This window comes from Leuciscus leuciscus (genome assembly GCF_965113295.1).
Source record: "Leuciscus leuciscus genome assembly, chromosome: 23".
Classification (NCBI taxonomy): Eukaryota; Metazoa; Chordata; class Actinopteri; order Cypriniformes; family Leuciscidae; genus Leuciscus; species Leuciscus leuciscus.
This window is the reverse complement of record NC_138747.1, coordinates 15,677,420-15,705,173: the sequence shown is the minus strand read 5'-3', so window position 1 is coordinate 15,705,173 and position 27,754 is coordinate 15,677,420. Positions and strand designations below refer to the sequence as shown.

The following is a 27,754-nucleotide window of genomic DNA, read 5'->3' as shown; positions in this document are numbered from 1 at the left end:
TATTTTGATGGTTTAAGCAAACTTGTAGGGTCATAAAAAAACAATAAAAAAAAACTCTGCACATCACTTTTAGCCACTACTGTATTTAATGTGGTCAGTGCCACAATAGTGCTATTAAGACCCTGCTTACTGTGGAATGATGAGCTCAAGTCATCACCGGTGCACTGCTGCTTTTTTCCAGTCAGCAATAAATGTAATTATTACTTTCCTTTTTATTTCATTGCTATAAAATCAACTCCGTCATCATTTACTGTAACTCCAATACATCATATTTTCATTGAAAAGTGCGTGGCGACCTCCTCTCTGCTGCCATCTTGTTACTCCTAACTAGGTTAAGAGACCTCTTCAGCTCTCTTAAATAATTTAGGAGCTGAGACCTAGTCTTGACACTTAGGAACCTTTATGAATCACACTTATTCTTAAGTCTAGGAATAAAAGTGAAATGACATCATTCTTAGAATTTTGACAGACTTGAGACTAAAATTTTACTCTGAGCGGCTTTATACATACGGCCCCTGGTCCTTGGGTCCTAAACTGTTCCCCCTAACAGCATCTAGCAGGCTGATATGAGTGGCCCCACAATGCTTTAGCTACTTTGTAGCCCTGGTAGCGTCTGGCTCCTTGTTTTGAGGAAGTCATATTTTCATCTAGCAGCATTTGGTGACCATACCAATGATAAAGTGTAAATGATATTACAAATCTGTTATTTGTTCCTGATCAAATAGTTTTGACTGAGGGCAAAGTTGACATTTTATAACTTTATATTTTTATGTAACCTTTGTACTTTGACTCATTTGTTGGCTTGTCTGTTTGCTTTTCTACAAACTTTGTATTCTTGTATAATGTCTTATTGTTCATTAACTATTGGAGGGACCGAAATCTCTCAGATTTCATTAAAATTATCTTCATTTGTGTTCCGAAGATGAACGAAAGTCTTACGGGTTTGGAACAACATGAGGGCGAGTAAATGACAGAATGCAATTTTTTGGGTGAACTAACCCTTTAAGTTTTACTTTACTTAAGTAAATTTAAACTGCAAGTTGCTTTAAATGTCATACATTAATTGACCATATATACTGAAATAATTGTCCTATAAAAATAATTGTGAGATTTAGCCAGTCAGTTTAGGATTATGAAATTATAGTGAGAGGCCATATAGTTGAAGGAATAGGAGCAATCTAATTCAGTGGCTTGCATGAGGTAGCAAAATGATTAAATCACTTAAATCATCTTTACCTGATACTAAAATACACCTAATCTTTTCATTTTCATGGAAAATCCTGACAGTCTTGAACCAACTACATTCTAACAAATTTGCAAATAATTGAAATATGTCCTGCTTGACACACTCAATTTAGAACCATTTAAAGAGCAAGTTATTTTTATCCATACAATCTAACCTACATAAAAGTTAACCATGTATAAAATGTTCTAATCTAAACTATTTAAACTTCTCAAAATCTTAAAAGAAAACAAAAATATGTTTTACAATCACAGAATTTATTGAACAAATGAAATGAACATTTGGAGTGCCTTCAGGTCAATCAATAACAATAGCCTTCAGACATATTCATGAAACGGTGGTTAAGCTTTTACCATAAAGACCTTTTCGTTTAAACAATTTTAAAGCTATATGGCTTATGACTTCTCTATTTAGAAAAAAAGTAGTTAAAAACATACCTGTATATACACAAACATACATATTTACATGTCTTGTTTTTTTTTTTTTTTATCTGTGAAGATCTGTGAAGTTTTCCATAGTTTTCATTAAAATAGCAGTACAGGGACAGAGTGTATGTTGTGCTGACAAAATTATCACCACATAAGAAGTACACCTGAAGATGTTATCAACAACAAGGACTTGTAAGTAAAAAGCATAAAATATTCAGCAAGGAAAGTACAAAAGGGACTTTCAAACGCAACGTTCAAACCCATGCAAATTTAGAAAGAAAAAAAAAGTGTGTCAGTCAACAGTCAAGATGAATGACATTCATGATGGGTTTTCAGATTCTGTAGACTTTGCCCTTGAGTTGTCAGATCTTTCTTTTCTTTCCTCTTTCTTTTCTCTGCTCCTGCTTCTGTCCCGTCTGTCTCTGTCTTTCTCCTTGCCTCTGTCTTTGTCCCGTTCTCTGTCCCGATCTCTTCTCTCACGGTCTTTTCCACGTTCTCGATCCCGACTCCTTGAGCGTTCTCTTCTCCTGTCTCTATCTCTGTCACGGTCTCTATCTCTGTCTCTGTTCTTTGCTCGGTCTCGGTCATGGTCTTTTCGGTCTTGATCTCTCTCCCTTTCTCGGTCATGGTCTTTTCGGTCTTGATCTCTCTCCCTTTCTCGGTCATGATCTTTTCGGTCTTGATCTCTCTCCCTGTCTCGGTCATGGTCTTTTCGGTCTTGATCTCTCTCCCTGTCTCGGTCATGGTCTTTTCGGTCTTGATCTCTCTCCCTGTCTCGGTCATGGTCTTTTCGGTCTTGATCTCTCTCCCGGCCACGATCTCTGTCTCGATCCCGGTCTCTCCTCTTGTCTCCATCTCCGTATCGGTCAGACTCTCTCCGATCCCTCTCCCTACTGTGTTCTCTTTCCCTTTCCCTGCTGCGACCCCGCTCCCTTTCTCTTTCCCTGCTCCGGTCTCTTTCACGATCCCTTTCTCTGCCCCGATCATGCTCATGTTCCCTGTTCCAGCCCCATGATCTTCCACCATGTCCACCTTCTCTGTCTCTGTCTCTCCTCCTATCCTCAGACAAGTCACGCTGCCTCTCTTCAGACATTCTTGAGGGGGCATCTCTGTCACGCGAACCACCATCAAATCTACTTGGACGGTTATGTGGCTCTGCACTGTCTCTGCTGGAACTGCTTCGCCTCCTCATTTCAGGTGAGTGACGTCTCCAGTGGTCTTCGCGGTGGGTGTCTGGGCTGTGTCCACCTATACGACCCTGTATTGGGATGGGACCTTCAGGTGGTGTTGGAAGCAGAGGTCCACGAACAGGTCTAACATCTCTAACATCACTTGGGCTATCATCATTGTAGTTAAATCGTGCTGGCGGGCCAACAGCTTCCTTATCATAATGTCCTACTGGTGGACCTCTCTGGCCACCAAACTGCTGAACTGATGGTCCCCGGTGCCTTTCAAAGTCTTGAGATGAAGTTCCCCGTGGCTCCTCAAATGATCCCCTGTGTTGAGGTGAACCACGGAATTGGTTTTGAGGTGGAAATCGCTGTCCTGACATTTCACCTGTAGGACCAGGAGGTACTCTTCGTCCATCATAGTGGTTTGGAGGTGGTCCCCTAAAAGGAGGCCCGTGTGAGGGTATCTGGGGCTTCTCTATTCCCTGATGATAAGAGTTCCCACCATCTTCAAAATGATCACCAGGTCCTCTTGACATGTTAGATGGAGGGCCATGTTCCCCAATATTATGAAGCGGAGGTGGGCCTCTTGGCCCTGGGAAGTGGGATGGTGTTGGAGCTCTATTACCAAAAGGATTTGGAGGGGGACTGGGGAATGGTGGAGGTGGGCCCCTAGGTGCAGAGAAGCTAAAGGGGGGTGGAGGCCCATTAAACCTTTGTCCATCAAAGCTGGGAGGGGGTGGCCCGGGTAGTGGAGGCCCTGGATGTGGCCCTCTTGGTCCAATATGCTGAGGGGGCATTGAATTCATAGAATTATCAAAGATCTGAGGAGGAGGACCTCTCTGACCAATTGGTTGGAATGGAGGTGGTCCTCTTGGGGTAAAATTTGGAGGTGGTGGACCTCTTGGAGCAGCATCAAACTGAGAACTGCTACCCCACTGATTCTGGAAAGGTGGATATGATGCAGGTAGTGGATACTGAGAATGATCATTATCCCCACGGGGAGGAGGTGGACCTTGCATTGAGGGAATCTGCATTGGCGGAGGGAGATGCATGGGTGGTGGAACAGTCATTGGTGGTGGGCCTTGCATTGGAGGTGGACCAAGAATAGGTGGAGGCCCAATTGGAGGAGGAAAAGACATAGGAGGTGGAATGTTAGCAGGGTTTGTTGTTGGTATATGCTGTATATGGGAACTGTGAGAATCCATATAAGATGAGTTGTCATGGATGACATCTTGTGGCACTCCTGAGTGTACAGATGTAGATAAAGTACTGATTGTTGAAATGTTATAATATGTGGTTGCAGTGGTCTCAATAGGCTGCCCAATGGATGAAACTTGGTCAGTTTTTAAAATAGACTGTCCAATGGATGAATCAGGTTTCAAAATACTGGCAGAATTAGGCCAAACCTCCTCAAAACTTTTAATTTCAGATTCAATAGGATCATCCTTCGTTTTGTGTTCCTCTTCAGGTTCGTTTTCCATGTAGCTTTCCACTAATTCTGGGTCAATCTTTTCTCCTAGTAACGGAATAGAAACTTCTGTGCTCTCTATATCAAGAAAAGGCACCACTTCACTCTTGCTTGCTTCCTCCTTCTCACTTTCTTCCTCAGACTTAGATGCTTCTGGGTGCAGGATGGCAGGCTGCACCGAATCCAAGGTGGCAGTAACTTGCAATAGGGGAATATCTGCGGTTGCATCCTCTACTGATGTATCTTCAGTAGAGTCCAGCTGTGCAGTTTGTGTGTCTGCAGCTGTGCAAGTTTGTGTTAGTGATGTCTCTATCACTGTAGCTTCTTGTGGAAATGTTTTATCTGTAGTAACAGGAAATTCATCCTCTGTCTCTGTGGAATCAGAAGTCTGTCTTCTATTTGCAGCTGCCTGTCTAGGGTCTCTACTCTGCCTTGGGTCTCTTCTCTGGTTAATAACTGGAGCAGCTGAACTCTTTGCCACCAACTCTTCAACCTTTTTACCAAGCTGCAGCAATTGACTGTTAGCTAACAGAGATGTAACAGGCTGAGAAATCAAAGTCTCTGGTATTTGCTGATGAGCTGCTTCCTCGTGCTTCTGTTCCTCAATTTGTTTGTCTTCAAGCACTTTTTGATGCTCAGTTAATTTTTTAGCACCTGCATCAACCCCAGCATCATTAAAAAGAGAGTCATCCTCAGGGTCATAAGCGACATCATCTATCATAGAGGTGACCTCTGTTTTATTAATGACAGCAGATACTTTTGTTGTATTATGGGTATTTTCTGCACCATAGCCAACAGCTGGGTCATATTCTTCTTCGGGATCATATGGTCTATCGTCCTGCACTTCTACTTCTCTACCCTTGGCTACTGCAAACTGTTGTACAATTGGATCCAGCATGGGCACAGAGACATCTACAGTACTTTGATCTGAAGGTGATAACGAGACATCAGAATCTTGCTTCTTCTTACCAAAAAGTGTTTTCAGGATAGTCTGAAGTGGAGTGGCTGTAGATGGTGCTGAGACATTGGAGGATGGAGAATTACTGCCTGTGCTAGTGCTGACACCAGGTGCTTTCACAGAGGAGAGTATGGAAAACACAGAAGAGATAGAACTTAAAGACTCAGAGGCACTGAAAGGCGGAGGGGTGCCTGGGGGAGTTGTGCTTATGGCATCCAGACTAGATCGAAGAACTTTGTCCTGTTTTATTTCAGATTTAGCAATAATGGATGGTTTTGGAAGGCCTGTCTCATCATCTCTTAGAGTTTTAGAACGTTTCTCCTCACTCTCAAGAGGGGCCCCAGGACGCTTCTTGTCCTTCTGGCAAATCAATAACCCCAGGAGGAGATTGGGACGAGCTGGTTCCAGACCTGCAAAAAAATGATAAAACATTATTTCACAAATAAGTTTTCTATAGATCTATGATTAAGGGATCTTTAGGATATAACATCTATATACATTTTAAGAGGTAAGAAATACACATTAAGAGAGCTTGTTCCACATACAAACTGGTATGAACTGTTAAAACTTACCTATACCAAACTCATTCTTATGTTAGTTTTTTATTGTACCATCCAAATTATCCTTGTGATGCATTAAATTAGTAATTACCACACAAGCTTTGTTAATTTAGCATAAATATTCCCTTACACACCATAAAAGCTCTTAATTATATAAAATCTATTGATAGAACAGCCTTTCATTATTAACAACACTGCTCATGTTTCTTCCTCTGGCAAACTTGTGCCAATAATGACAATTATAATCAACAAAATGTTGTCTCAGGATCATAATCACTCCTTGGGCAGGTCAGACAATATACTTGTTTTCCTTATAAGACAGGATGATGTCCAGAATATAACTTACCATGGTTGCCATGATATTACAGCTAGTCCAACAGCAGACAGCATAAATGGCAGCACTTTCATTTTGAAGTGTAATTTTCAGTGAGATGGCATTAGTTATATATTACATTTATAGGTAGTCACTTTGAGCAACTCCATTATTAAACACTAGTTCTTTAAATGAAATATGAACCTGAAAAAATAAGGCTAAGACACAAATATCTAGGACATCGAACTTGGATTCATGATGTATTTTATTAGAAAGTCATAAAATACATGACAACTTGCAGACAGAATTAAGAACACACCAAAATATGCACACAAACAACTTTGTCTGGAAGAAACTCATTGTATGAGTTACATTTTGTCACGTTTGATATGGCCAAGAATTGTTTTCCATTTTGTAAATTGTGGAACAAGCTTTCCATTTACAGAATAAAAAAAAAAAGTTTTTTATTAAAAGTCTGGGAAAGACACTAAGATGATTCTTTAAAAAAATTGATTTTATAATATCCTTGTACATGCTTACCTGGTCCATCAAATGGCAGAAGCTTTGCAGGAAGTGGGTCTTTTGAGCTCAGAGGGATGAGGTAAAGGTCTTTAATGCGTTTGTTGCTGTTTGCCACTACTCCAAACCGTTTACGGCTACTGAAATAAGAAAACAAGGAAACATACGCCACCTCCTCCTCTTCAGTCGCTGGATGGAAACGAATGAGACTCAGTTCCTGAAAAAAGAAAACTCAGCATCAAAAAACAGAAATCACAATGATGCACATGAATAAAGTGAAGAACCATATAAACTGGGTGGACTTTCTAAGTTCTGAATTTGATTCTAGTGCAACTGAAATTTGTTTTTTCTTTTCATACTTTTGACAGCGAAGTCTTCAACTTTCCCACATAATCCCAAACAGTGTGTGGTGATATTCTACCGCCAATATGAATGGTGTCAGGCAAGTCCTGCAAATAAAATAAAAACAGTTGTTAAAACGAATCGATACCTCAGCTTAAACTCAACAACCTACTATGAAGACCTTTAAGAAAATCTTTAGAAAACAAACCTCCTTAATATGCTCAAATGATCCTGAAACCATATAGGCTTTTGTGACAAACTTGGCAACAGAGTGCATGTTTATGAATCCTTTCCACATCATCTCTTGTCCAGACAAGAACAAAGCAGTTTCACCCTCAGGAGTGGGCTCTGACACACTGATGCAAATACAACAGATTTACAAATATTACTACTTACTAAAATGATCATGTAGAAAGAAAAGCATTTTACACTAAATGTCATATATGCTGCACCTGGTAGTACTTGAGCCATAATTGCGCAGATCTTGTGAAGAGGCTGGTTTTGGCATCACAGTTCTGGCTAGAGATGCTGGGGCAGGAGGGGGCATAGGCAAAGGACCTTTTGCTTCGACAACCACAGGTTCAACAGAGATAGGAATACTTGCTGGCATAGCAGGAATATCAGGGACTATGTGAGGCACAGAAGACCGATGACCAGCAGTACGAGGATCCCTTCGAGTTATTGTAACGGAAGAGACTGCTGGTACAGCAGCAGTGACTGGGGGCTGAACCACAGGAAATACACCGCTTGAATCCTCCATCACAGATGTAGAATCAGGCAAAGGCATTTCAACACCAGAAAGAGAGGAAACTTGAGGGAGATCAGCAGTAGATTTGGATGGTCGTGGCTCTGGTTTAGACTTAAAAGACGGCTCTGGCTTTTTAGGCGCAGACATCTTGTTTTTTTTAGATGGTGGTTCATCATCTGCAGACTTTTGACCTGAAAAATTAGCAACATGTAATTGAATTATTAGCTGTTAGACAGATCATAGGTGTATATAATACAACCAGTAGTAGGCACTTTCCAAGAAGTCTTAAGGGTATGTGACTTTTTATATTTGGTGATATAGTCCCACCTGTACAGATCTTGCAGTTCAGGTCAAAGAGATGAGCCCTATGCTCTGCTGTAGTGTCTTTCAGCATAATACTGAAGATATCTGGCATTGAGCTGCCTTTACCAGCATTGACTGGTGCTTGCTGTGCAGAAGTAGGCCGTGTGTCCTCTTGGGAGTCCTGCACAAAACAAGGACAAACATAGAATGAGAGGGTCAATGAACAATTTTATACTTTAGGAAACTATTCTCATCCATGTGAAAGAAAAGACTAAATAAGACCAAGTTGGCAGGTGTGAGAACAAATTATGCATTCGCTTTAGGAAAATGAAATGAGAGCGGGATTCAGAGAGGTGTGTGGAAGAAAAGACAAAACAGGAAAGCAAGAAAGCCAGCACTTACAGCAGCAGAAGCCAAGTAGGGAGATTGGGAAGTGGCAGGCATACATACATCTCCATCAGACATAGGAGGAGGAGCTTCCTCCATGTCTACATCTGGGGGAGCACCCTCCTGTCTAGATCCACTTTTGGGCTGGGATCTCCCACTTAACTCCAGACTCTTTTGGAAAAATAACATAAGTTTAAGCAAAGGGCATGAAAATAGCATAATTTTATCGGAGTTCATTCAAACAAATTCTATCTTGTTTTACCTCAGAGATCTCAGATTTTCTCCAGTCTGACATCTCCTTGGAAAGTAGTTCTTCTGGACTCAGTCTCACCAGCCTAAAAGGACTGATCTCACCACCAATCACACGATAGAACAGGCCCTGCCACACAGCCAAGTAAAAAAAAAATACAACTCTCAGCATTGTTACATCTCACAAAGCTACTAAAAATGCATATGTACATTACAATTGATCATAATTGTCTCTAATAAACATACAAAAAAGTAACTCACCTTGTTTTTGGGGTCCTTTAGGTTAAACATAAGGGACCTGTACTTGTTCTTGTACTTGTTATCAGTGTTCAAATAAAGATTAAACATCTCCTTCTCAATGCTGACGGCCAACTTTCCCACTTCGCTCTCAGACATGGAGAGATCATCACTGTCACTGACTCTGTGGCACAATAAAGAATTTAAATATGCAAATTATTGGAATGACATTAAAAATCATTATATAAAATATTGAATCACTATTCAGGAGAACATTTAAAAGGCAAGCATTTAAACCTACTAAAAAATGTAATGTAAATGTTATTGTTGTTGGAAATGTACACAATTTATATAATGAGCGAATACATCATGAATACATTTTCCAAACTGTTTTTGTCTTATCCTGAATCACTATGGTATGCCTAAAATAAGTGTTTATATTCATACTATTTTAGACAGAACAGGACGACAACCACACCAGAGTAACCCAGTCACGCACATAAACAGAGAGCATGCATTTTGTTAATTATGCACTAGGTCACTTACTTAAAAGTTACATAGTGTACCTTTAATATTATTCAATTAGAAGTTAATCTAAATGATTTTCCATTTTAATGTGTATTTATTTCTGATTTATGTTTACCATCAGGTTAGATATTAACAGATGCTACAATAGTTCATGAGATAAAAATGATCAGCACAAAGTAAACGTTCTACCTGTGAATCATCGCTCACCTTTTATACAGGATATCAGTCAGTGATCGTCTGATGTTGGATCTCATCTGGTTGTTGGGCGGTGGCTGTGGAGGAGCAGAAGTGGCAGCGGGCTGGGTTGGTTTAGGCAATGGGTGTTGGGTGGATGACACTGGGGAAGGTGGGGTTCTAGTGGTAGGAGAGGGACCAGGCTCTGCAGACTCCTTTGGCCCTGCCTGTGGCTGTTTTTTGGGGATAGTAAAGGTGCTTTTGCCAACACGAAGAGCTCCAGAGGCATGATGGCGAGATCCGGGGGGGCCTGAAGGAGATAAAACCGGAATTGGTGGTGGGGGAGGTCCCGGCTTCTTCAATTTGCCCTGCGGTATGGGCTGTTTTCTTAACTCTCTGCCACTGCTCAAAGGTGCTGCATTTGTTTTGCCTTTGGGAAGAGGAGAGGTGGCGGCAGCAGCAGCCTTTGTCCCCTTGGAGCCAGGAGACCTCTTCCCACCTTTGGGAGCAACATTTGTAGCAGGGGGTTTCTTGTCGGCGGATGCAGTCTCCTTCTCTGGTTTGACCTCTTCATTGCCCTCCTTTTCTTTGTCTTTTTGGGGAGCTGCTGGACAACAAAAGGAATAAAAGGATTCATGAATGCAGAAATGGCAAAATTACTCCAAATAGCTCTTCATTTGGTAAATAAAAAAATTTGTAGCGTGAAATGCACAATTGTAGTGCCTTGCCTTGAAACTGTAATAATTTTCTCAAGTTACTGAATATGAAGACCACCATTACCAGTTCAAGAATTGGATTAAAGACACAAACAACAAAATGTTGACCATGTAAACTTTATTTTAGAAAATATTTTACAATCATCTTTAAGCAAGTTTAAGGACTACCTGACTCACAGACCAGTCAGATGTATTTGTATATATTTAATTATATTCTTTAAACAATTTATTAATCATAATAATCAGCAAGTGACTAGGTAGCATAAATAATGTACCAACAAACTGGAGCACATAGCAGCTATTATTTGGTATGTAAATTTACATATTTTGTTTAATATATGGCAAATTTGAAGAAAAATACTAAGGGTTCATACCACATGAGCCAAATTAAGATTCACTGCTGCCTTGTTTTTAATAATTTTACATTATAGATCACTAACCAAAATAAATATTTTTTGGGGGGGAAATCAATTATATGAATTAAAATGTTTAAAGCACTGGTAATGTGAAACAATACAGCACATTGAATATATAAAGAATAAAAATGGAAATCTTGATGTAATAATTCAAAGAAACATTACATAAGGACTTTATGGCCTGGTTTCACAGACAGGGTTTAGATTAAGCCAGGATTAGGCCTTAGTTAGGACATTTAAGTAGCTTTTATAAACGTGCCATGAAAAAAACAAACATTACTGGTGTGCATCTTGAGAAAACAACAGCACTGACATTTTAGGAAATGTCAGTGCAAGACGCTTTCAGTTCAAACATGCAATTTAGTCTGAGACGAGGTTTAAGCCTTGTCTGTGAAACCAGGGGTATAAAGGATTAATATTTTACCAGCTACATAACACAAATTTCAAAGTCAATTTGATTAGAGATCTGAACATATAACCAGTGTACAATAAACCACAGTGGACCTAAGCTCCCTTGTATTGCAGTAATGCATCCTTAAAAAGCACTTTCAAGTGAAGGTACACAATGTACTACAGAACATCAGAGTAATCCCATTCATGTGTTATTCTTATCAGACAAATTTCTCCATATCTTGATCAACACTAAAAGCAGAAGACACAAACAATCCAGGGAAACCTTACGTAAACTAATGTCACATTCATAATGTCATTCATCCATTTTAAAAAAGCTGCTGGGACAAAGACAAAAAAAAAAATGATTGGCATTATTTTTGATTTTCTAATTCATAATTAGGTATCAAACAAACCCCACATTAAGCTTAAGGTGTCCTCCTTTGTTTTTGCATATGGAAAACTGAAAACCTGCCCTTTCCGGTAATCAATCATTCCTACTAGTGCAGAATACTAAATTCAATCTCTGCATCAAATCAACTGCATTCAGCTTTCAACAAGTACACTAACCTCTCAATATGTAATTTGTTCATATTTAAATATGCAATAAGACAAGAGTATCAGCATTGTTCTGCATTCTGTGTATATGTATAAACAAAGCTAGACATATCCCTGTGTGCTGCAATAATGAGGCATGTGAATTCTGTCGTTGTCTGCTGTGGGGTGATAATGATGTCCTCAGCTGTTCTTCATTACATCAGCTTACTCTCTGGGCTCTTGGACTTTTCTGAAACGCCAGTTCTTCTCTCAGGCCGGCTCCAAGGACTGAAGGCTTCTTATTGCAAAACACACTGTGACATTTAGCGGAAGGCTGACAAAGGCCAAAAGCAGGCAGAGGCCATGACATCCCATGTTGTCATCCAATAAACAGACTTCTCTCACAATTGAAGCACAGGGGCAGCAGAGTATTATCCGCAATTTCACTTTATTTTGAATGCCACTTTGTCCACTCAAGATTTATAAATGCAGTGCATGCAAGTCAAAGGAAATATCAAACTAAAAGCTGTTAGTTAAAAAGTTACATGTCTTCATTATTATGTAACAGGACTGTAGTCAAATGTCCATGTGATCAGAGATGTTCTATTCTTAGTCGGGGAGGAGGGCAGGAGAAAAAGACACCAAAACCTACCTGATCAGGTGTGCGGTCAGTACAGCGTTTCGGATGAAGTTATTGCCCCGATGACGGCAGAGATTGGAGATAAATGGCAATGGTATTCCACACATTGAGAAACTCAAATTCACATGCACATACATTGTAGATGTTTATCAGAAAGCTTTACAAAAGCATATCATGGCAAGGCACTACAGTTTGGGCTCAGATCCCTAGGATCAAAATTTTTAGATCACTTTTTTAGTGCCGGAGAAGGTTAGATAAAATAAATTAAGTACTTATAAATAGACTGTAAAACACAGTCTTTATGCGTTTTAGATTATAAATACTTACCATATTTATCTTATTTTAAACTTACCTGTTCTGGATCTCTGAATGACCTGATACAGGTATTTTTCAAATATTAGCATCTTGTAGTGTTACTTAAACACTGACAAAATATTTAAGATATAGCACGGAGTGTCCAGCTTAAAACCATAATTATAGTTGTGCTAAAATTCTGGCGCTAATATCCTTTAAAGGCATGTAATTTCAATTTCAGTCCAATTTACACCAGAAAAGTGCTGCTATTTTAGATCTTTGAATCCCCTTAGGCTGCAACAATTTCAATCAGTTGTTCTTGACAGTTCAACACCCCCATCATTGGTAGAGACAGGTCAAAAAAATGTGGAAAACCCTCAGAGAGATACATACACGCTTTGTTTAACACAGATGCTGATATGGGTGTAGTCTTTTCTGGCGTTACTGCAATGTAATTATGGTCACTGGACCAGGATGACATGGCCGGAGGGGGCGGATGCTCCTCTGCATGCTTGTCTTCATCATCATCCTCTTCCTCAGTCCCAGATTCTGACTCCTCCTCCTCCTCACCTTGGTTAGAGGACCTCCTTTCTGGTCCAGAACTCCTCTATAGACAAGAACAGAAAGCATTGTTAGCATTAAAAAAAATATTATAAAAAAATAAAAACATTTTTATATATATAAAAATATATGTATATATATATATATATATATATATTTAAGTATATACAAGTATACAATATATATATACACTTTAAAAAAAAAAAAATTTTTAAGACATTGAGGAAAAACATCAGCTATTTTACACTATTAAAAATGCAACAATAATTTTTACATTTAGAGCAAAATCTATTGAAAATAGAGAATTAAAGATTTAAATGACCTATAGCTTTATAGAAAAAGAGCAAATACAATACCTGTTTTCCTGATTTATCGTGCACCTGAATTAGTAACTACTGGATTAAAAACTTTTCAATTTACACCTAAACACTAATGCAAGTGTATCTCATATAACAGTCATTCAGCCATAACCCATGTGTAAAATAATTTCCTACCATTAAAGCCTTAATAAAATGAATATCGCATGATTATTAGGTGGCTATTAATAATACCTTCTGTGGTGATTTATTTGTGGTCTTTTTCTGCATTTTGGGTTTGCCCCTCTCTTTCTGTTTGGAGTCTTTTCCATCCGTGGTGATGATCTTCATGGCGGCAGCAGCATGTCTGAGTATGCAGTCATTCCCACAGTAGACAGAGTCAGGGAGGGCATCTCTCTCACAGCCAGGGCCGATACATTTTGGGAGGGGAGATCCCTCAACAGCAGTCACCTGCTAAAAACTCAGGGATGTCAAACCTCTGTGGCCACTACATTGCGGCAGTAGATCTACACCGTTTGTAGCGTACTTTTTTTTTTTTTTAAAGCAAGCTAAACAGTAGTATTTATCCACTATCAGTTTTAAAATTGTAACTTAATGTGGTCATGTGACAATACATTGCTATCTAGTTAAAAATGCTTACTTATTTTAAACTCAATTTTGTGTAAAAATGTCTTAACATTCTGTGTCCTGATCAAATGAGTCAAAGATGATTTTGGCTAATATTAACTCCAAGGTCATCCATGGCATTATAAATAAAGTCAAGTCATTGCATTGCAGAATACAGTATCCAAAAGTAACAAGCTCAGTTATATACTGCACATTTTGGCGACTCAAGTTGCTCATCTGGGTATTCAACAGATATTATATACCGCAGAAAATAGTAATAGTAGCATGCTAACATGCTAACCCAAACAAAGTCACAAGACTTGTGAATATTTTGAATAATGATTTTTTGTTTGTTTTACTTTTCAGCATTAAAAAAACAAACAATTCAAACAAAAACCATAGAATTTTGCAATTATTGTTAAAATATATAGGAACTACATAAGATAGCAAAAAAGATGAGCAAATATTATGACATCAAATAATTTAGAATCAATTATTAGACTTTAATAGTATTTAGTCTTAGCATATTGATGATTTCAAAATGTATTTTAAGTGTGGCTCATTTACAGACACCTTTTAGTTTTATTGTTAATGAGGCAATCTCTTTATTATTACATTCATAAAAAAAAAGAAAACTTACCATCTCTTAATATTATAATTAGATGCCTTTAGGAGGTGAAATTCAAGTGATTTGGTTGTTACAAACCCCCATTTATATTAGCAGGAAAGGTATTCAGTTGAGAAAACAACATGAAACCCAATAAAAACCTTTTTCATGCTTTGCACTGGTGCTAAAAAGTGTGGTTCTCAAATGTTGTCGCTGCCATCTGATTTCCTTTTGATGTTCTCCCAACATTAGCTAAAAAATGTTGTGGCCAAACCTGGTAATCATGCTTATATTATACAATGAAACATTAAATAAATAAATAAATATCACACAGATATGATAGCTTTAAAATTTGCTAAATGCCAAATATTGACAAAAAAAGCAACTATATGAATAATCTGAATCAGATATTGATGTTGCAATTTTACATTAAAGTTAAACTTAAGCATTTTAAAAATGTCACGGACGATAAAATCCTGTGAGAAAAACTGTAGAATTTCAAGCATGGAAGCACCAAGCATTGATAACTGTATCCAGAACCTGTATTCTTCAACACCATGAAATCAAATGTGTTCAAAAAATAAAAAAAGTGCAGTATTTAAACTCGTGTTTCATACGTAGACATACCGGCTGGAAAATCTTTATTTTCTTTTTCCCACTTGGATTGGTAGCCTTCTCGATCCTGCCCTTGATACCCAGGTCATCAGAAGCTTTCTCCTCTGTGGTGGCTGCAGAAGTGCTAGATGCTGTAGTGAGACCGGTCTCAGTTTTACGAAGGCCAGTTAATGGCCGTTTGCCATTCTCTGCAGCTGCTGTGGAGGAGCCGGACTTGGAAATCTGCCCCTTCTGTGTGTAGCAGTTTGGACAAACATAGTCCTCTCCATTTCTCTCCATCAGTCGGCCACGTGCCTCAGAGATCCCAACGCAGTCGCCATGAAACCACTCCTCGCAGCGATCGCAGCAGATCATGAACCTATGCAAACAATGACCAAACACCCTCAATAATAATTAAATACACAATAACCTCTTCTGACAAAAACAGAAAGCAAGCAAAGGACAATCTCTGCTTCAAACAAACACATGCCACTTTTTTGCATCTTGCCTGATAAGGACAGTGTGTAACAATATTCAAGTGTTAAATTAACTACTAACAAAGAAATCGGATGGACCAATACAGAATTATGGAACCTGTATCAATCATTCTTGTCAGGATACTCATAATTTTGACCCTTTCAACTTGGGCTTAAACACTTTCTGCAATCTGACAAACTCCTTAGTGCTGATGATTTATGAAGCAATAATTATAGAAATCAATAAAAACAACACAACTAAGTCATATATAAAAGTATAGGTCATATATCATTGGAAATTAGGGTTGCGCTACATATGTTGCTTTTCCTTGCTAAAACTCAGCTATAACTAAATGCACTGGGTGGCGCTGTGGAGCTGGTTGACAAGTTGATTGTATTGATCACATAAAGTCATCGTCTTCGATCAAAATAATTGTACTAATGACCTTACAAAATGGAATTACTTTTGATCAAATGGATCAACTCGTCGTGTAGAAACATTGTCGTGAGAAAACATTGTGGGGTGAAACAGATTTATCATACATATCACCACCATGAAATCACATGAAATCCAAACACCAGTCGAACGAGGAAAGACGTTCACAACTGCAGGTAAGCGCAGTTGTACCCAACGAGCCGTCAAGATAACTTATCTGATAGCAAAATGATCGAGACACATGCTTCCTTAAAGTTTCATCGAGGGAGACAGGTTTAAGAACAGAAAACACAAAGTGCTGTAAGAAACTTTGCTTAGCACACCGTTATCTGTGTCCCTGCAGAGTCTTTCGGCGGAGCGCATTTTCTCTGCATCCAGCCTTATTGTTATCAGACTGAGGAGCCAACTTTCACCTGAGCATGTGGATATTCGTTTTCCTCAACATGAACATGTGAAATAATAAAAACACAATAACCATACTCTGACTCCTTAACACAGTCTGCTAACACATCTGTATATTTTTTTACACACATCGTTTAATGTTTTCATCTAAAAGAATACCTCAAGATGTAATGAAAGCTTGTTGTGTATATTTGCTAATCATGAGCTTGTTCAGAAAAAAATCTGTACTGGAATGCACCAAACGTACAGTGTGTGCCCCACATAGATCAAACTATATCTGCTGTGTGTAAACACCCTCAGATGCACAAGCCAATCAAATACAGATATCATTTGTGTCAAACTCATACTTATTATGGGCAATGCCAATACAGTTTAGTTTTAAGATGTACATGTCATGACACCAATAACTTGCACAAGACCTAATAGTTTTAGCACACAAAACACTTACTAGCACTCATATTGATTCCTCCTTGGCCTGATAAAGACTGCTTAGGCTTTCTGTGAAACTCATGATTTAGTTTTAAATACACTGGGCGATACATGTGCACAAACTTACAAGGTATAAAAACACTTGAGTTTTGTTCCTTTGTACTCTCAATCTTCTGCTGATCACACTCACATAAGAGCTCTTTTTACATTTAATACGTACTTCACAGTGTAAACTTCTGTAAAATCTCTTTAATTATTTTATGTAAGTGATAAATACATTAACACAGAAGTGCATAATATTAAACAAACTACATATACTGTATATAATATGTATACCAATATTATTAAAACTGATATATTCTTAGTCATTTTATAATACGTATATTTATGATAACTTGGATATGTAAAAATATGTATTATATACATTAATACATTTTATATACAAATATTATTCAAATAATTTACATCTCAAAAACATTGTTTCTTAGTCTTTTTTCTCCGCTAAATCTACATGCATCAGTTAAAATTTAATTTACCCAGAATCCAGGATATCAGCTAAAAAGTATCTCATGCACCTTTAACAAAGACACGTACCTTTTGTTGTGTTTCTGCCTGCAGATGCAGTAAAGTGCATTAGGGTCATAACCATCACTGTCGCAATCACTGGACGACGACTCATCATCATCATCGTCATCGTCGTCATCCTCCTCATTCTCTTTCTTCTCTTTGCGGAGCTTCACTCCTACTTTGGGTTTAGTGTCTCTTTTAGAATCTTTACTGACTGCTCTGGTAGGACGTCTATTTATGGACTCATTTGGGGACTTCTCTTTGCTCTTATTATCCTCCTCCACATCTTCCTCTTCTTTCATCTCAACATCCATCGCTTGTTCCTTTTTTGCTTCCACATCCTTTCCATCTTCAGCACTGGCCTCAGTCTCAACGTGTTCTTGAGTCTCTTTCGTTACTTCGCTTTCAGCCTCATCTTCGTTTTCAGAGCTGCCATCGTCACTCACCGAGTCTCCGCCTGCTTTAGGCGTCACTGCCCTCCTCGCCCTTCCCCGGCCCCTTTTCTCTGGTGAGGCCACTTTCTGTTCCTCTGATTTGGCTTCGGCATTTCCGTCAAAGCTGGCCTCGGAAGCAGTTTCAGCATCGGTTGGGGTCTGGGATGGAGGATCCCCTCCCTCAAGTCGTGAGGGACAACTTCTCCTGCCCGTTCCTCTTCCTCGCTTCACAGTGACCAGAAACTCTTCCAGTTTGTCCGTGCGCTTTGCCTGCCTGCCGCTACGACGCACTGGGGCGCCCTTGCCCTCTGGAGTCTCCGCTGCCATTTCTCCAGGGATTTCCCTCTTAGCAATGGTAGTCCGACGAAAGCCCCAAGTCTTCTTAAACTCGCGTAAGGGCTTTGTGGATTTGTCAGGGTCCTCTACTTTGTCTTCACTAACATCACCTTGGTCTTTTTGATCTTTGACTTGGTCTGAGACTGATGTTGGTTCTGTGTGTGAAACGTAGCAAAATTAGTTCACAATAAATGTTTAAATGCTAGAGATATGCAGTTTGATTCACAAAACTCTGATATGTACATCCAAGCTGATAAATCAATCAAAATGCAGGTGCAATATCAGTAAAAACATGTTAATTGATATGATGTGACGTCACACCACACATTGAAAAAAAGATAATAAAAAAAAGCTTTTAGCCATTTAATGTTTTCCAGTGCATGCACAGAATAGATAGGAACTCTTAAATCTCAATGATTACATCCCGTTTCAATAATTTCCCAATTTGAAATCCTGATTGGAGTCAATGGTGGAGTGGGCCGTGGGTACCTTGTGAACTGGTATCCACAGGATCCTGGCTGGACTCAGGCTCATGGGCTTGAGCTTGAGCCAGCTCAGGGCTCACACTCTCCTCCATAGCAGAGAGACACTATTTTTCAAACAGAATATCTATAATTAAGAAAGAACAAAGATTTAATGGAGAGCACAACTCCCAAAGAGTATTACAAATTCCTAAGCGAATAGTCTTCTCAGCTGAAGCCTTGTGGAATCCTAGTAGAAGGTGCCAATGAGTCTTTCCTTTGGATGTGCCATGCATGCATTTAGTAAATTGTATTGAGGCCTATAAGGATTTAACATGCTTGAGATGTCTAAAAGTGCTCCATCCTTGATCTATTGCATTCAGGGTGTAGTCAAATTAAAATACACTATATAGAAGTTTAAGGATGGGTAAAAAATTCTCTAAACCATTTAGACAACAAGAACAAAACCATGACACTGATGGAAACTTTATCTTCTTGTTCATACAGTGCATACTGGGCTTCTCTCAACTAAATCACATTAAACAAATATTTCTAAATATCTTAATATAATTAACATCTAGAACATGTTCAAACTGTATAATTCAGAGAATGACGCCCCCTGAATCTTATTACACAAAATACTGGTAAAGTAAAGAACACATCCGAATACACAACTTTGCATATACAAATAATACTAATATTAAATTTTATTCATATTAAATATTAAATTTAATTCCAAAATTTACTCACAGCATTGTCAATTATACAGTAAAACTAAATAGTTTATGAATTGTGTAAATGTTGCATAAAATAGGTACACTGAACTTAACATATATAAACACACACTAAAGTTCAAAAGTTGTGGGGTTTTTTTAAAGATTTTTTTAAAAAAGCAAATACTTTTATTCAGCAAGGAAACATTGAATTGATTAAAAAAGGTTTGCCATGGCAAGAATAAAAAATAACATTTTAAATTATACTAAAATAGAAACAATTATTTTAAATGTAATATTTCATATTACACTTTTAGCTATATTTTATTTTAACTACAAATGCAGCCTTGGTGAACAAGACTTCTTTCAAGTCTAGACACACACACACCACAAGAATTAGAATCAAATAGAATATCACATCAGTGGAATAGCCTAGTAGTCAAAAATATTCCATACAATTATTTTATTTAAAAAAAATAAGCAGGATCAGTTGAAAAAATATCGACTTAATTTATAGACAAAGGTTTTATCATAAAAAGTTTGTGCATTGAGTTTGAATATATTTTTCCTGAAACTTCAACTTCTGAAAAAGACTAAAGACTAATCAATACACTCTTTCAAGTAGACATAAATAGACATGCATATATCAAGTTTTTTATTACTACTGAAAACCTCCACCATTGAATTGTGTATTTTAAGTTTCATACAACAGTGTAATACATTTATTACATTGGGTATTCTAGTAGTCTAATTATAATGCACTTTTGAATTACACAGTCAATGCATTGAATTTTCATCATTCAGTTTAATTCATTTGACATGTTTACACACTAGGAATTAATTTCATATTACTATGCAAAAACTACTTTTGATCATTTTGAGTTTCATACAATTGCATGTCACCTTTGATGGACTTTTTTGTATGATGTGATAGTTATATCAAATATATCTGGTAACAGAACTCAGCATGATGCAGCATATCACAATGAAGAACATTTTATTGGCAAGAGCTGCATTAATAACGATTAGGCTAATAAAGGCTGTATACATCTTTAACACTGCAATCTAGAGAAAACCAGACCTGCTTTAAGACACCTGCATTCTCTAACATGCCTTTGGCAATGGAGGTGAAGTGGCATAAGTCATATTTATAAGTTTCCAGGACACAATTAGTGTCAACCATTCTCACAACGATAAACAGTAACAGTAGGACTTCAGTTGTCAAAAAAACATGCAGTCTCTCATACTAACAGTAGTGAAATGTTGTACCTGTTTGCTATGATGACTGGAACTCTTCTATTTAAGATACTGATCTATAAACAACGAAAAGAATAGTTAAAAAATAGCAATGAAAAGGAAAACTTGACCTCTCATGTTAAGAAGATCAACTCAATGTGCTAGGTTGTCCTTTCAGCACAACATATCTCTTTTTCTGTATGTAACCTATGTTCCTATTCAGCCAGTTTAGTCCAAGTTATACAAGAAAAATCTAAAATAAGCTCTCCAATTATGTACCAAACCTGTTACACAAGATCAACAAAAAAAGACGCAAGTTTGTCACATAATGTTGCACACTGTTGGTAAAAAACATTGGATAGATGTCTAAGAGTGACATAAATCACTAATTAATGTCTACAAAAAATTTTTTTTTTTAAACTAGTTAATACATTTGCAAAAATAACCAGTTTACCTGAATAGAGCAAATAAGCAAATTCTATACAGAATTAAATATGCCATATATTTGAATCCTTACTTGCTCAAACACCAAAAATATTCATCAACTAGGCTACAGCAATAGACCCAACCGACTTAAGGTTAAAAGCGAGTATTACTGAAAACACGTCATGCATTAATCAAAAATATTGAGATAATACAAAACAACAAATAAGAATGAAAAGAAAATTTACGTTTCAAATGTGCTTAAGGCCTAGCTATTAAACGTGCCTGAGAACCATAAAATTACCCTTGTCTAGTGTAGGCCTAATTTAAGGAAAGATTATGCATTTTCAGAAAGAGTGGTATATTTATGAATACAGCATTCCTGCACACTACATTGGTGGTAATAAATAAGAAATGCAACTGTGTGCGCTGCAATGGCCGCCCATAGTAGCAAGTAGCTACACGCCAACAAAACTGACACGAGCAACTCAGCAAAACTATAAGCCCTTAAACGTTACTTGCTGTAAAATACACATACGCGTAGTATAGAAAAGGCGACAAAATAAGATAAAACAAAAGCTTCCAGGATTAAATATTGAGATTTGCTACTTGCCCGTTAGCTTTAGCTAATAGCTAGCACACGACCTCCATTTCACTGTCTTACAGAAGAAATCATTTTACTCCTGCTATTTTGTTCCTTAGATTTATACATAAGAGTCTGTGTGTATATAGCGTTGAATATTACTGAATATAGTTCTGATTGGACTGCATGCAGTAAGTTACTGGTGCTAAATCTAACATTTCTGCGAATCGGTTCTTTCGAACAGCCCTTACTGCCGTTTTTCGTCATCGAGCAATGACGCCATCACGTGGTTCCTACGTCCCGGCGTTCCAATAAAACATTATTTACGTATATGTTGCTGCTTATGATGTTATTGATAAGTATGCTTTTTATAGATGTATATTATTTAGTGTGCCACAGTGTCGCGAGGGAATCATACAGACTACTTTCGTGAACCGACTCGGCTGCATGTAGTAAGAGCACTGATAGGTTTCGGTCACGGAGAGCTGCCACGTGAGAAGCGGTTATAACGTTAGTCTACACGTATTTTTTTTTATCATTTAAATGACAAAATAATTGAGAGAGATTTCATAATCATGCATTACATGCTAACGATTTTAAATATTTAAACAAGTTTTCAAAAGTATGTCACACATATATATCCGTATCTGCAAGGGCTAGCTTTCAATTCCTTCCATTCATGCAGAAAAATACAAAAACAAACTTAACATTACGATAAATCAGACTTAAATAAAAGCACAAAAACATTGTGCACCACATTAAACGTTAGTGCAGAGAACCGCACACACCCACTTTGTCGACACAGTACAAATCAAAACTTCACTGCATAAAAATTCAATCACAGTTTTAAAAGACGTAAATAATGCAATCGGGTAACGTTAACGTTACATAGCAAATGCTTAAGAAAAAAACGTACAGTCAAATTGTAATAAAATAACATTACCAAACACAAAACAGACATGCGTTTAAACTCACATAGCAACAGCTATTAATCAAAATACAGCTGTTTATTCTTCTGTCCCAGGTTGGTTTTCTCCATCTGGAATAATCTTTTCTTATCGTATCAAAATAAATACGGAGGCTCGTGGCGCCATTACTGGAGCGCGAGTTTCACTGATGTGAATATGACAAACTGTGTCTGCATCTCTGCCTTTTATTAAGCACAAATGAACAGCGAAATAGCATGCACTAGTGCTCATTACAACTGGAAATGCATACTTACTTGTTATCATTAATGTCGTTTAGCGTACGGTCAATGCAACGGTATGACCTCCATTTTCTTTTCTTGTTGATGATGGCGGCGAATTTTTGCCCGTACTAGTGCTCCAGTCCAGATAGCGTGAGACGAAGCACATTCGAAGTTGAAGTTACAATGTAGTACAGCGACGCTGTGTCGTGGGGGTGAAATTGCATAATCCTCAGATATCTGACATGCAGAAGTGCGCCCTCTAGCTTTCAGAATCAGAATTGGCCTATATTGTCAATATGCTTACACTCATAGGGGATTTGTCTCGGTGACAGAAGCGCACATTCTGAATGACAACAATTAAGACAAGGGTAATAAGAATAAAAGAAATGAATAAAAGAAAAAATAAATATATAAAAATAGACAAAAAAAGGCAATTGACAATGTAGGCCCTACTGATAAATAGGCTACAATTTTATAAGGGAATGTGATTAAGAGGTATGATATCCTAAACTATAATAAAACTATAAATAGAGCTGGGTATTGCACGTGTTCTTATTGGAAACTGGGAGTATTTAACGGTTCATGAGGTAGATGGCCTGAGGAAAGAAACTTTTCTTTTGTCTGGCTGTTCAGGTGCTCAGTGCTCTGTAGCGCCGACCAGATAGCAACAGTTCAGAGAGGAAGTAGCCGGGATGTGAGGGGTCCAGAGGGGTTTTTCCAGCCCTTTTCCTCACTCTGGATGAGTACAGTTCTTGGAATGTAAGAAGGGGTGTACCGATGATTCTCTCTGCAGTAGTCTTCTGAGGTCTGAATTGCTTAGCCAAACCAAACTCCCTTTCAGGCAAGTCATTTCACTCGGCGGCCATCTTTGAAACTCCTCTCTGGCAGCTATTTCAGACATGCAAGTACAGATCCTATCTCTTTGAATGGGGAAACATCAAATTCTCTAAAGCTGTTCACCAAACTTATAAGATTACTTTTCGTATTTGAAATCACCATTGAAATCTGACAACAGCTGTATCATCAATTCTTATGCTTAAATAGCATTACATTTTCAGGCTGGAGCAGCCAATGCACAGGAGCTAAAGCAGCCGATTGGCTCTTTCATTTAGAAGGTGGGACTTATTCCACCATATTGTGCATTGCACTTTCTCCCATTCATAGTAATACCAGTGCACAATCTTTCTTCTTTCTATATATGAAGTCTTTGAACAAACCAGACAAGAAGTGCAGAGGACAGACCCTATGACTGGCAGATTGAACTTTGTCGGCTCAAGTCACCATGAAATCAAAATTGACCATTCTAATATTTTATGGAGTATTGGCAATTTTATTATAAATGATTTTCTGTGCACATCCTTATTATTTTAAAATTATAATCTTTAATCAAAATAACATTATGTTACATACTTAACCAGGGTTCTCTGAACAGAAGTGAGGTATTGCACTATGGGAGATGTCTAAGGCATGAGCAATCCTGGAATTACCAATTACACCACATCTGACCAATCACGACAGTGATGCTGGATTCCCGCCTCCCTAATATATATTGCTGCTAGCGGTCTCCACTTCATTCTCAGCATATCTCTGTGCAACTGCAAGGAGGAATTCTTGAATAATACAAAAACAAAAAAACACATCATGAATGAGTGTTTTTTACACACGTAGGATGGAATGAGCCAGTTATGGTTCTGTGACATCCAGTCTATAAAATTGGATAAAAGTGTGAGGCGAAGCCCAGCTTGTTGCAGCACATATGTCCTGAAATGAAATGCCCTTAAATAGTGCCCATGAGGTAGCCATACTTCTGGTAGACTGAGCCCTCGGCCATGAAACAAATAACTTAATTTGTTTCAATTTGTGCACCATCGCTCAAACACATTCCATTTCCGATTATATGCATATGTTGAAGCCGCTCTCGCATTCTGAATAGTCTTAATCACCCTTGAAGGCAAACCCGTAACACTCAAGTTTAACCTCTCACAAGCCAGACCCAAAGAGTCACTTTGTCCAGGGCTGGATGAAAAAAATCCCAGTGTAAGAGAGAGGAGGTCCCTGTGCAGCAGGAGAGGCCAGGGCTGGTCACACAGGAGCTGGATTATCTCCGTCAGCCACAATTTCCTGGGCCAGTTTGGGGCGATCAGTATGACTGAGTGACCGCATTCTCTTTCTTATTTTAGTGTTGGTACGATCAGACTGTTGGTACGTGGAAGAAACATGTAAAGCAATGCGTTTGGCCGTAGTTGCGCTAAAGCCTCCACACCCATAGGTGCACCGTCTCTCGCCAGAGAGAAAAATAGAGGGCAATGAGTGTTTTTGTGCGAGGTAAAGGGATCTACAGCAGCTTGGCAAAATCTTTTCCACAACTGGCTCACTACCTGAGGATGGAGAGTCCAGTGCTGAAACTCTCTCACTCGCAACAGTCCCAGTGGAATAAATGAGAAGGTTTAGGCCATCAGTCTCAGAAGAAGTAAACAGTCTGAATGGGACCTTCTTCCCCTTCTGAAAAAGAGATAAACAGCCGGGATGCAATCCTCAAACAGAAATGCTTGATCTAAGGTCTGACCTTATAGGTGTGAGTTTAATCTGAGACCTAGGTAGATTATATCTTGTATGGGCACCAAGCTTTTAGTCTTGTTAATTTTGAAACCTAAGTTCTCTAAATTAGACATGAGTACTTTTATATCTATCTCTGCCTGCTGCTGTGACGGAGCACAGAGGAGCAGATCGTCTAAATAACCTGACACTCTGAGACCCACTATTCTCAGCGGTGTCAGAGTTGCTTCAAAAAAATTCTGAACACTCTAGGGGCTAATGAGAGACCGAAAGGAAAATTCATAGGCTGTGCCTAGATAGGACATTTTCTGTGTGCCGGGTACATGCTTCTGTGAAACTAAGCAAAATAAAGTGAGATAACACCTTTAATGTCAGCGTTTTGAACTTGTACTTGTACTGGCAACACTTCAACAAGAGAACCTCCTTCCTTTAATGCTTCAAAAAAATTCTGAACACTCTAGGGGCTAATGAGAGACCGAAAGGAAAATTCATAGGCTGTGCCTAGATAGGACATTTTCTGTGTGCCGGGTACATGCTTCTGTGAAACTAAGCAAAATAAAGTGAGATAACACCTTTAATGTCAGCGTTTTGAACTTGTACTTGTACTGGCAACACTTCAACAAGAGAACCTCCTTCCTTTAAACATTTTGCTTGAATCACAATCAAATGCTTCTTTACTATAGGGTGGGGTTAAGACTCCCAAGCTGTGACGAGTATGGTGAGTATGGTGGTCTTAGCACTTCCAAGTCAGGTGGTCCCAAGTCCAGTGGTCTTAGCACTTCCGAGTCTGGTGGTCCCAAGTCCAGTGGTCTTAGCACTTCCGAGTCTGGTGGCCCCAAGTCCAGTGGTTTAGCACTTCCGAGTCTGGTGGTCCCAAGTCCGGTGGTCCTGGAGATTCTTCCACTGTCTGCCGCACTTCCTGTGATGGCAACCGCTATCTTGTGTGTTTGGGCCGCACACACTTCCTCAGCTCCTTCAGCTCCGGTGTCCACTCTTTAACCATCTTTCTGCCTAGTCACGGCCAAGGAGACTGTCTCTGAACCCTCTGCCTGTCCCGCCACCGCTAAGGAGGCCACCTCTGAACCCTCTGTGCTTCCAGATAATAGCCACGTAGGCCGCCATTGCTCCCTGTCGTCTCTGTGCTTTCTGTCACTGCTACGGAGGCTTTTTCTGAACTCTCTGTACCCACTGTCAGCTCTGTTGCTACCTCAGAGGCCACCATTGAACTCTTCCTGTCATGGCCACGGAGGCCGATTCTAAACTGTCTAAGCTCCCTGCTATAGCATCAATAAACTTTCGGTGCTCTTTGTTTCAGTTTCAGCATGGTCTCCAGCTCCGCCTGCACCACTGTGGTTCCATACCCCGCCGTGGTCTCCAGCTCTGTCTTGGTGGTCTTCAGCTCCATCTGCTCTGCCTCAGTCTCCAGGCCCTTTACCAATCCACGGGCCTGGTCCTCCATGCTTCCCCTGTTCTTCCTCCGCTCCACCACCCTCCTAGACTCTTGTTTATATTTTTTGAGAGTCTAGAATCTGCTTGGTTATGATTCCTGTCTTGTTTCCCCTGCTTTTGTGTTTAGTGTATTCCTTGTTCCCATAGTTCCAGTGTTTCACTTCCTGTGTTTAGTATTTGTTTGCTTTTGTTTCTATAGTTACCCTCATTAGTTTCTTAGAGATTCATTGTTTACACCTGTCCCTTGTCATGTTGTGTATATAAACCCCCTTGTTTCCTGTGTTTTTTTTTTTTGTCAAGTCTATCTGTCGGAGTGCTCAGTCTTGTTCCCTTTATCTGTTCCTTGAGTCTGTTACTTTGTTTATTTTGGTTCCTTTTACATTTGTTTCCTTTAATAAACCTTATTTGCATTTGGATCCAACCCTCCTTCTATTCTGAGTTCACCCCACATTACATTATTTCACAAACATTGGATTCAGACTTGCCTTATTACCTTCCTTTAGATCCAGCAAGTCTTCAGATTGATACAAGATTTGGACAGCAATAATAACAGATGTTCACAAAATATTATGCAACAAGTCACCACAAACATACTGCGGCAAAAACAAAACACTTCTTTTAGTAATCACTTACATGTAACCTAGAAATATATGCATCATACAGCTTTTCACAGATTTTTTGTAATACTGTCATATTAAAACATTTGATGGTCCAAATAAGGTGTATAGGTGTGAAGTGTCAAAGTATGACTCCAATG

At 38.7% G+C, this 27,754-nt stretch overlaps 1 protein-coding gene across 8 annotated transcripts; it reads right to left on the bottom strand.

The window, feature by feature from the left end:
* Positions 1-1,481: 1,481 nt before the first annotated feature.
* dido1 (death inducer-obliterator 1) lies at positions 1,482-23,164 on the bottom strand. 8 transcript variants are annotated; one of them, XM_082155628.1, is made up of 17 exons: positions 23,026-23,164; positions 20,831-20,874; positions 18,877-18,996; positions 17,645-18,542; positions 15,341-15,686; positions 13,735-13,953; positions 13,016-13,229; positions 9,663-10,236; positions 8,952-9,111; positions 8,704-8,820; positions 8,457-8,612; positions 8,079-8,235; positions 7,456-7,942; positions 7,212-7,359; positions 7,021-7,110; positions 6,683-6,878; positions 1,482-5,679 (listed from the first exon to the last, which is right to left on the bottom strand). In XM_082155628.1, exons 3-17 carry the CDS (start codon positions 18,962-18,964, stop codon positions 1,991-1,993), a joined length of 7,539 nt encoding a protein of 2,512 aa, XP_082011754.1. In that variant the 5' UTR covers positions 18,965-18,996; positions 20,831-20,874; positions 23,026-23,164; the 3' UTR covers positions 1,482-1,990. The 8 variants fall into 8 exon arrangements, with proteins under 8 accessions (XP_082011754.1, XP_082011758.1, XP_082011756.1 ...); XM_082155632.1 differs by having other exon boundaries at positions 8,505-8,612; XM_082155630.1 differs by having other exon boundaries at positions 9,663-10,233.
* Between the last annotated feature and the right edge of the window lie 4,590 nt (positions 23,165-27,754).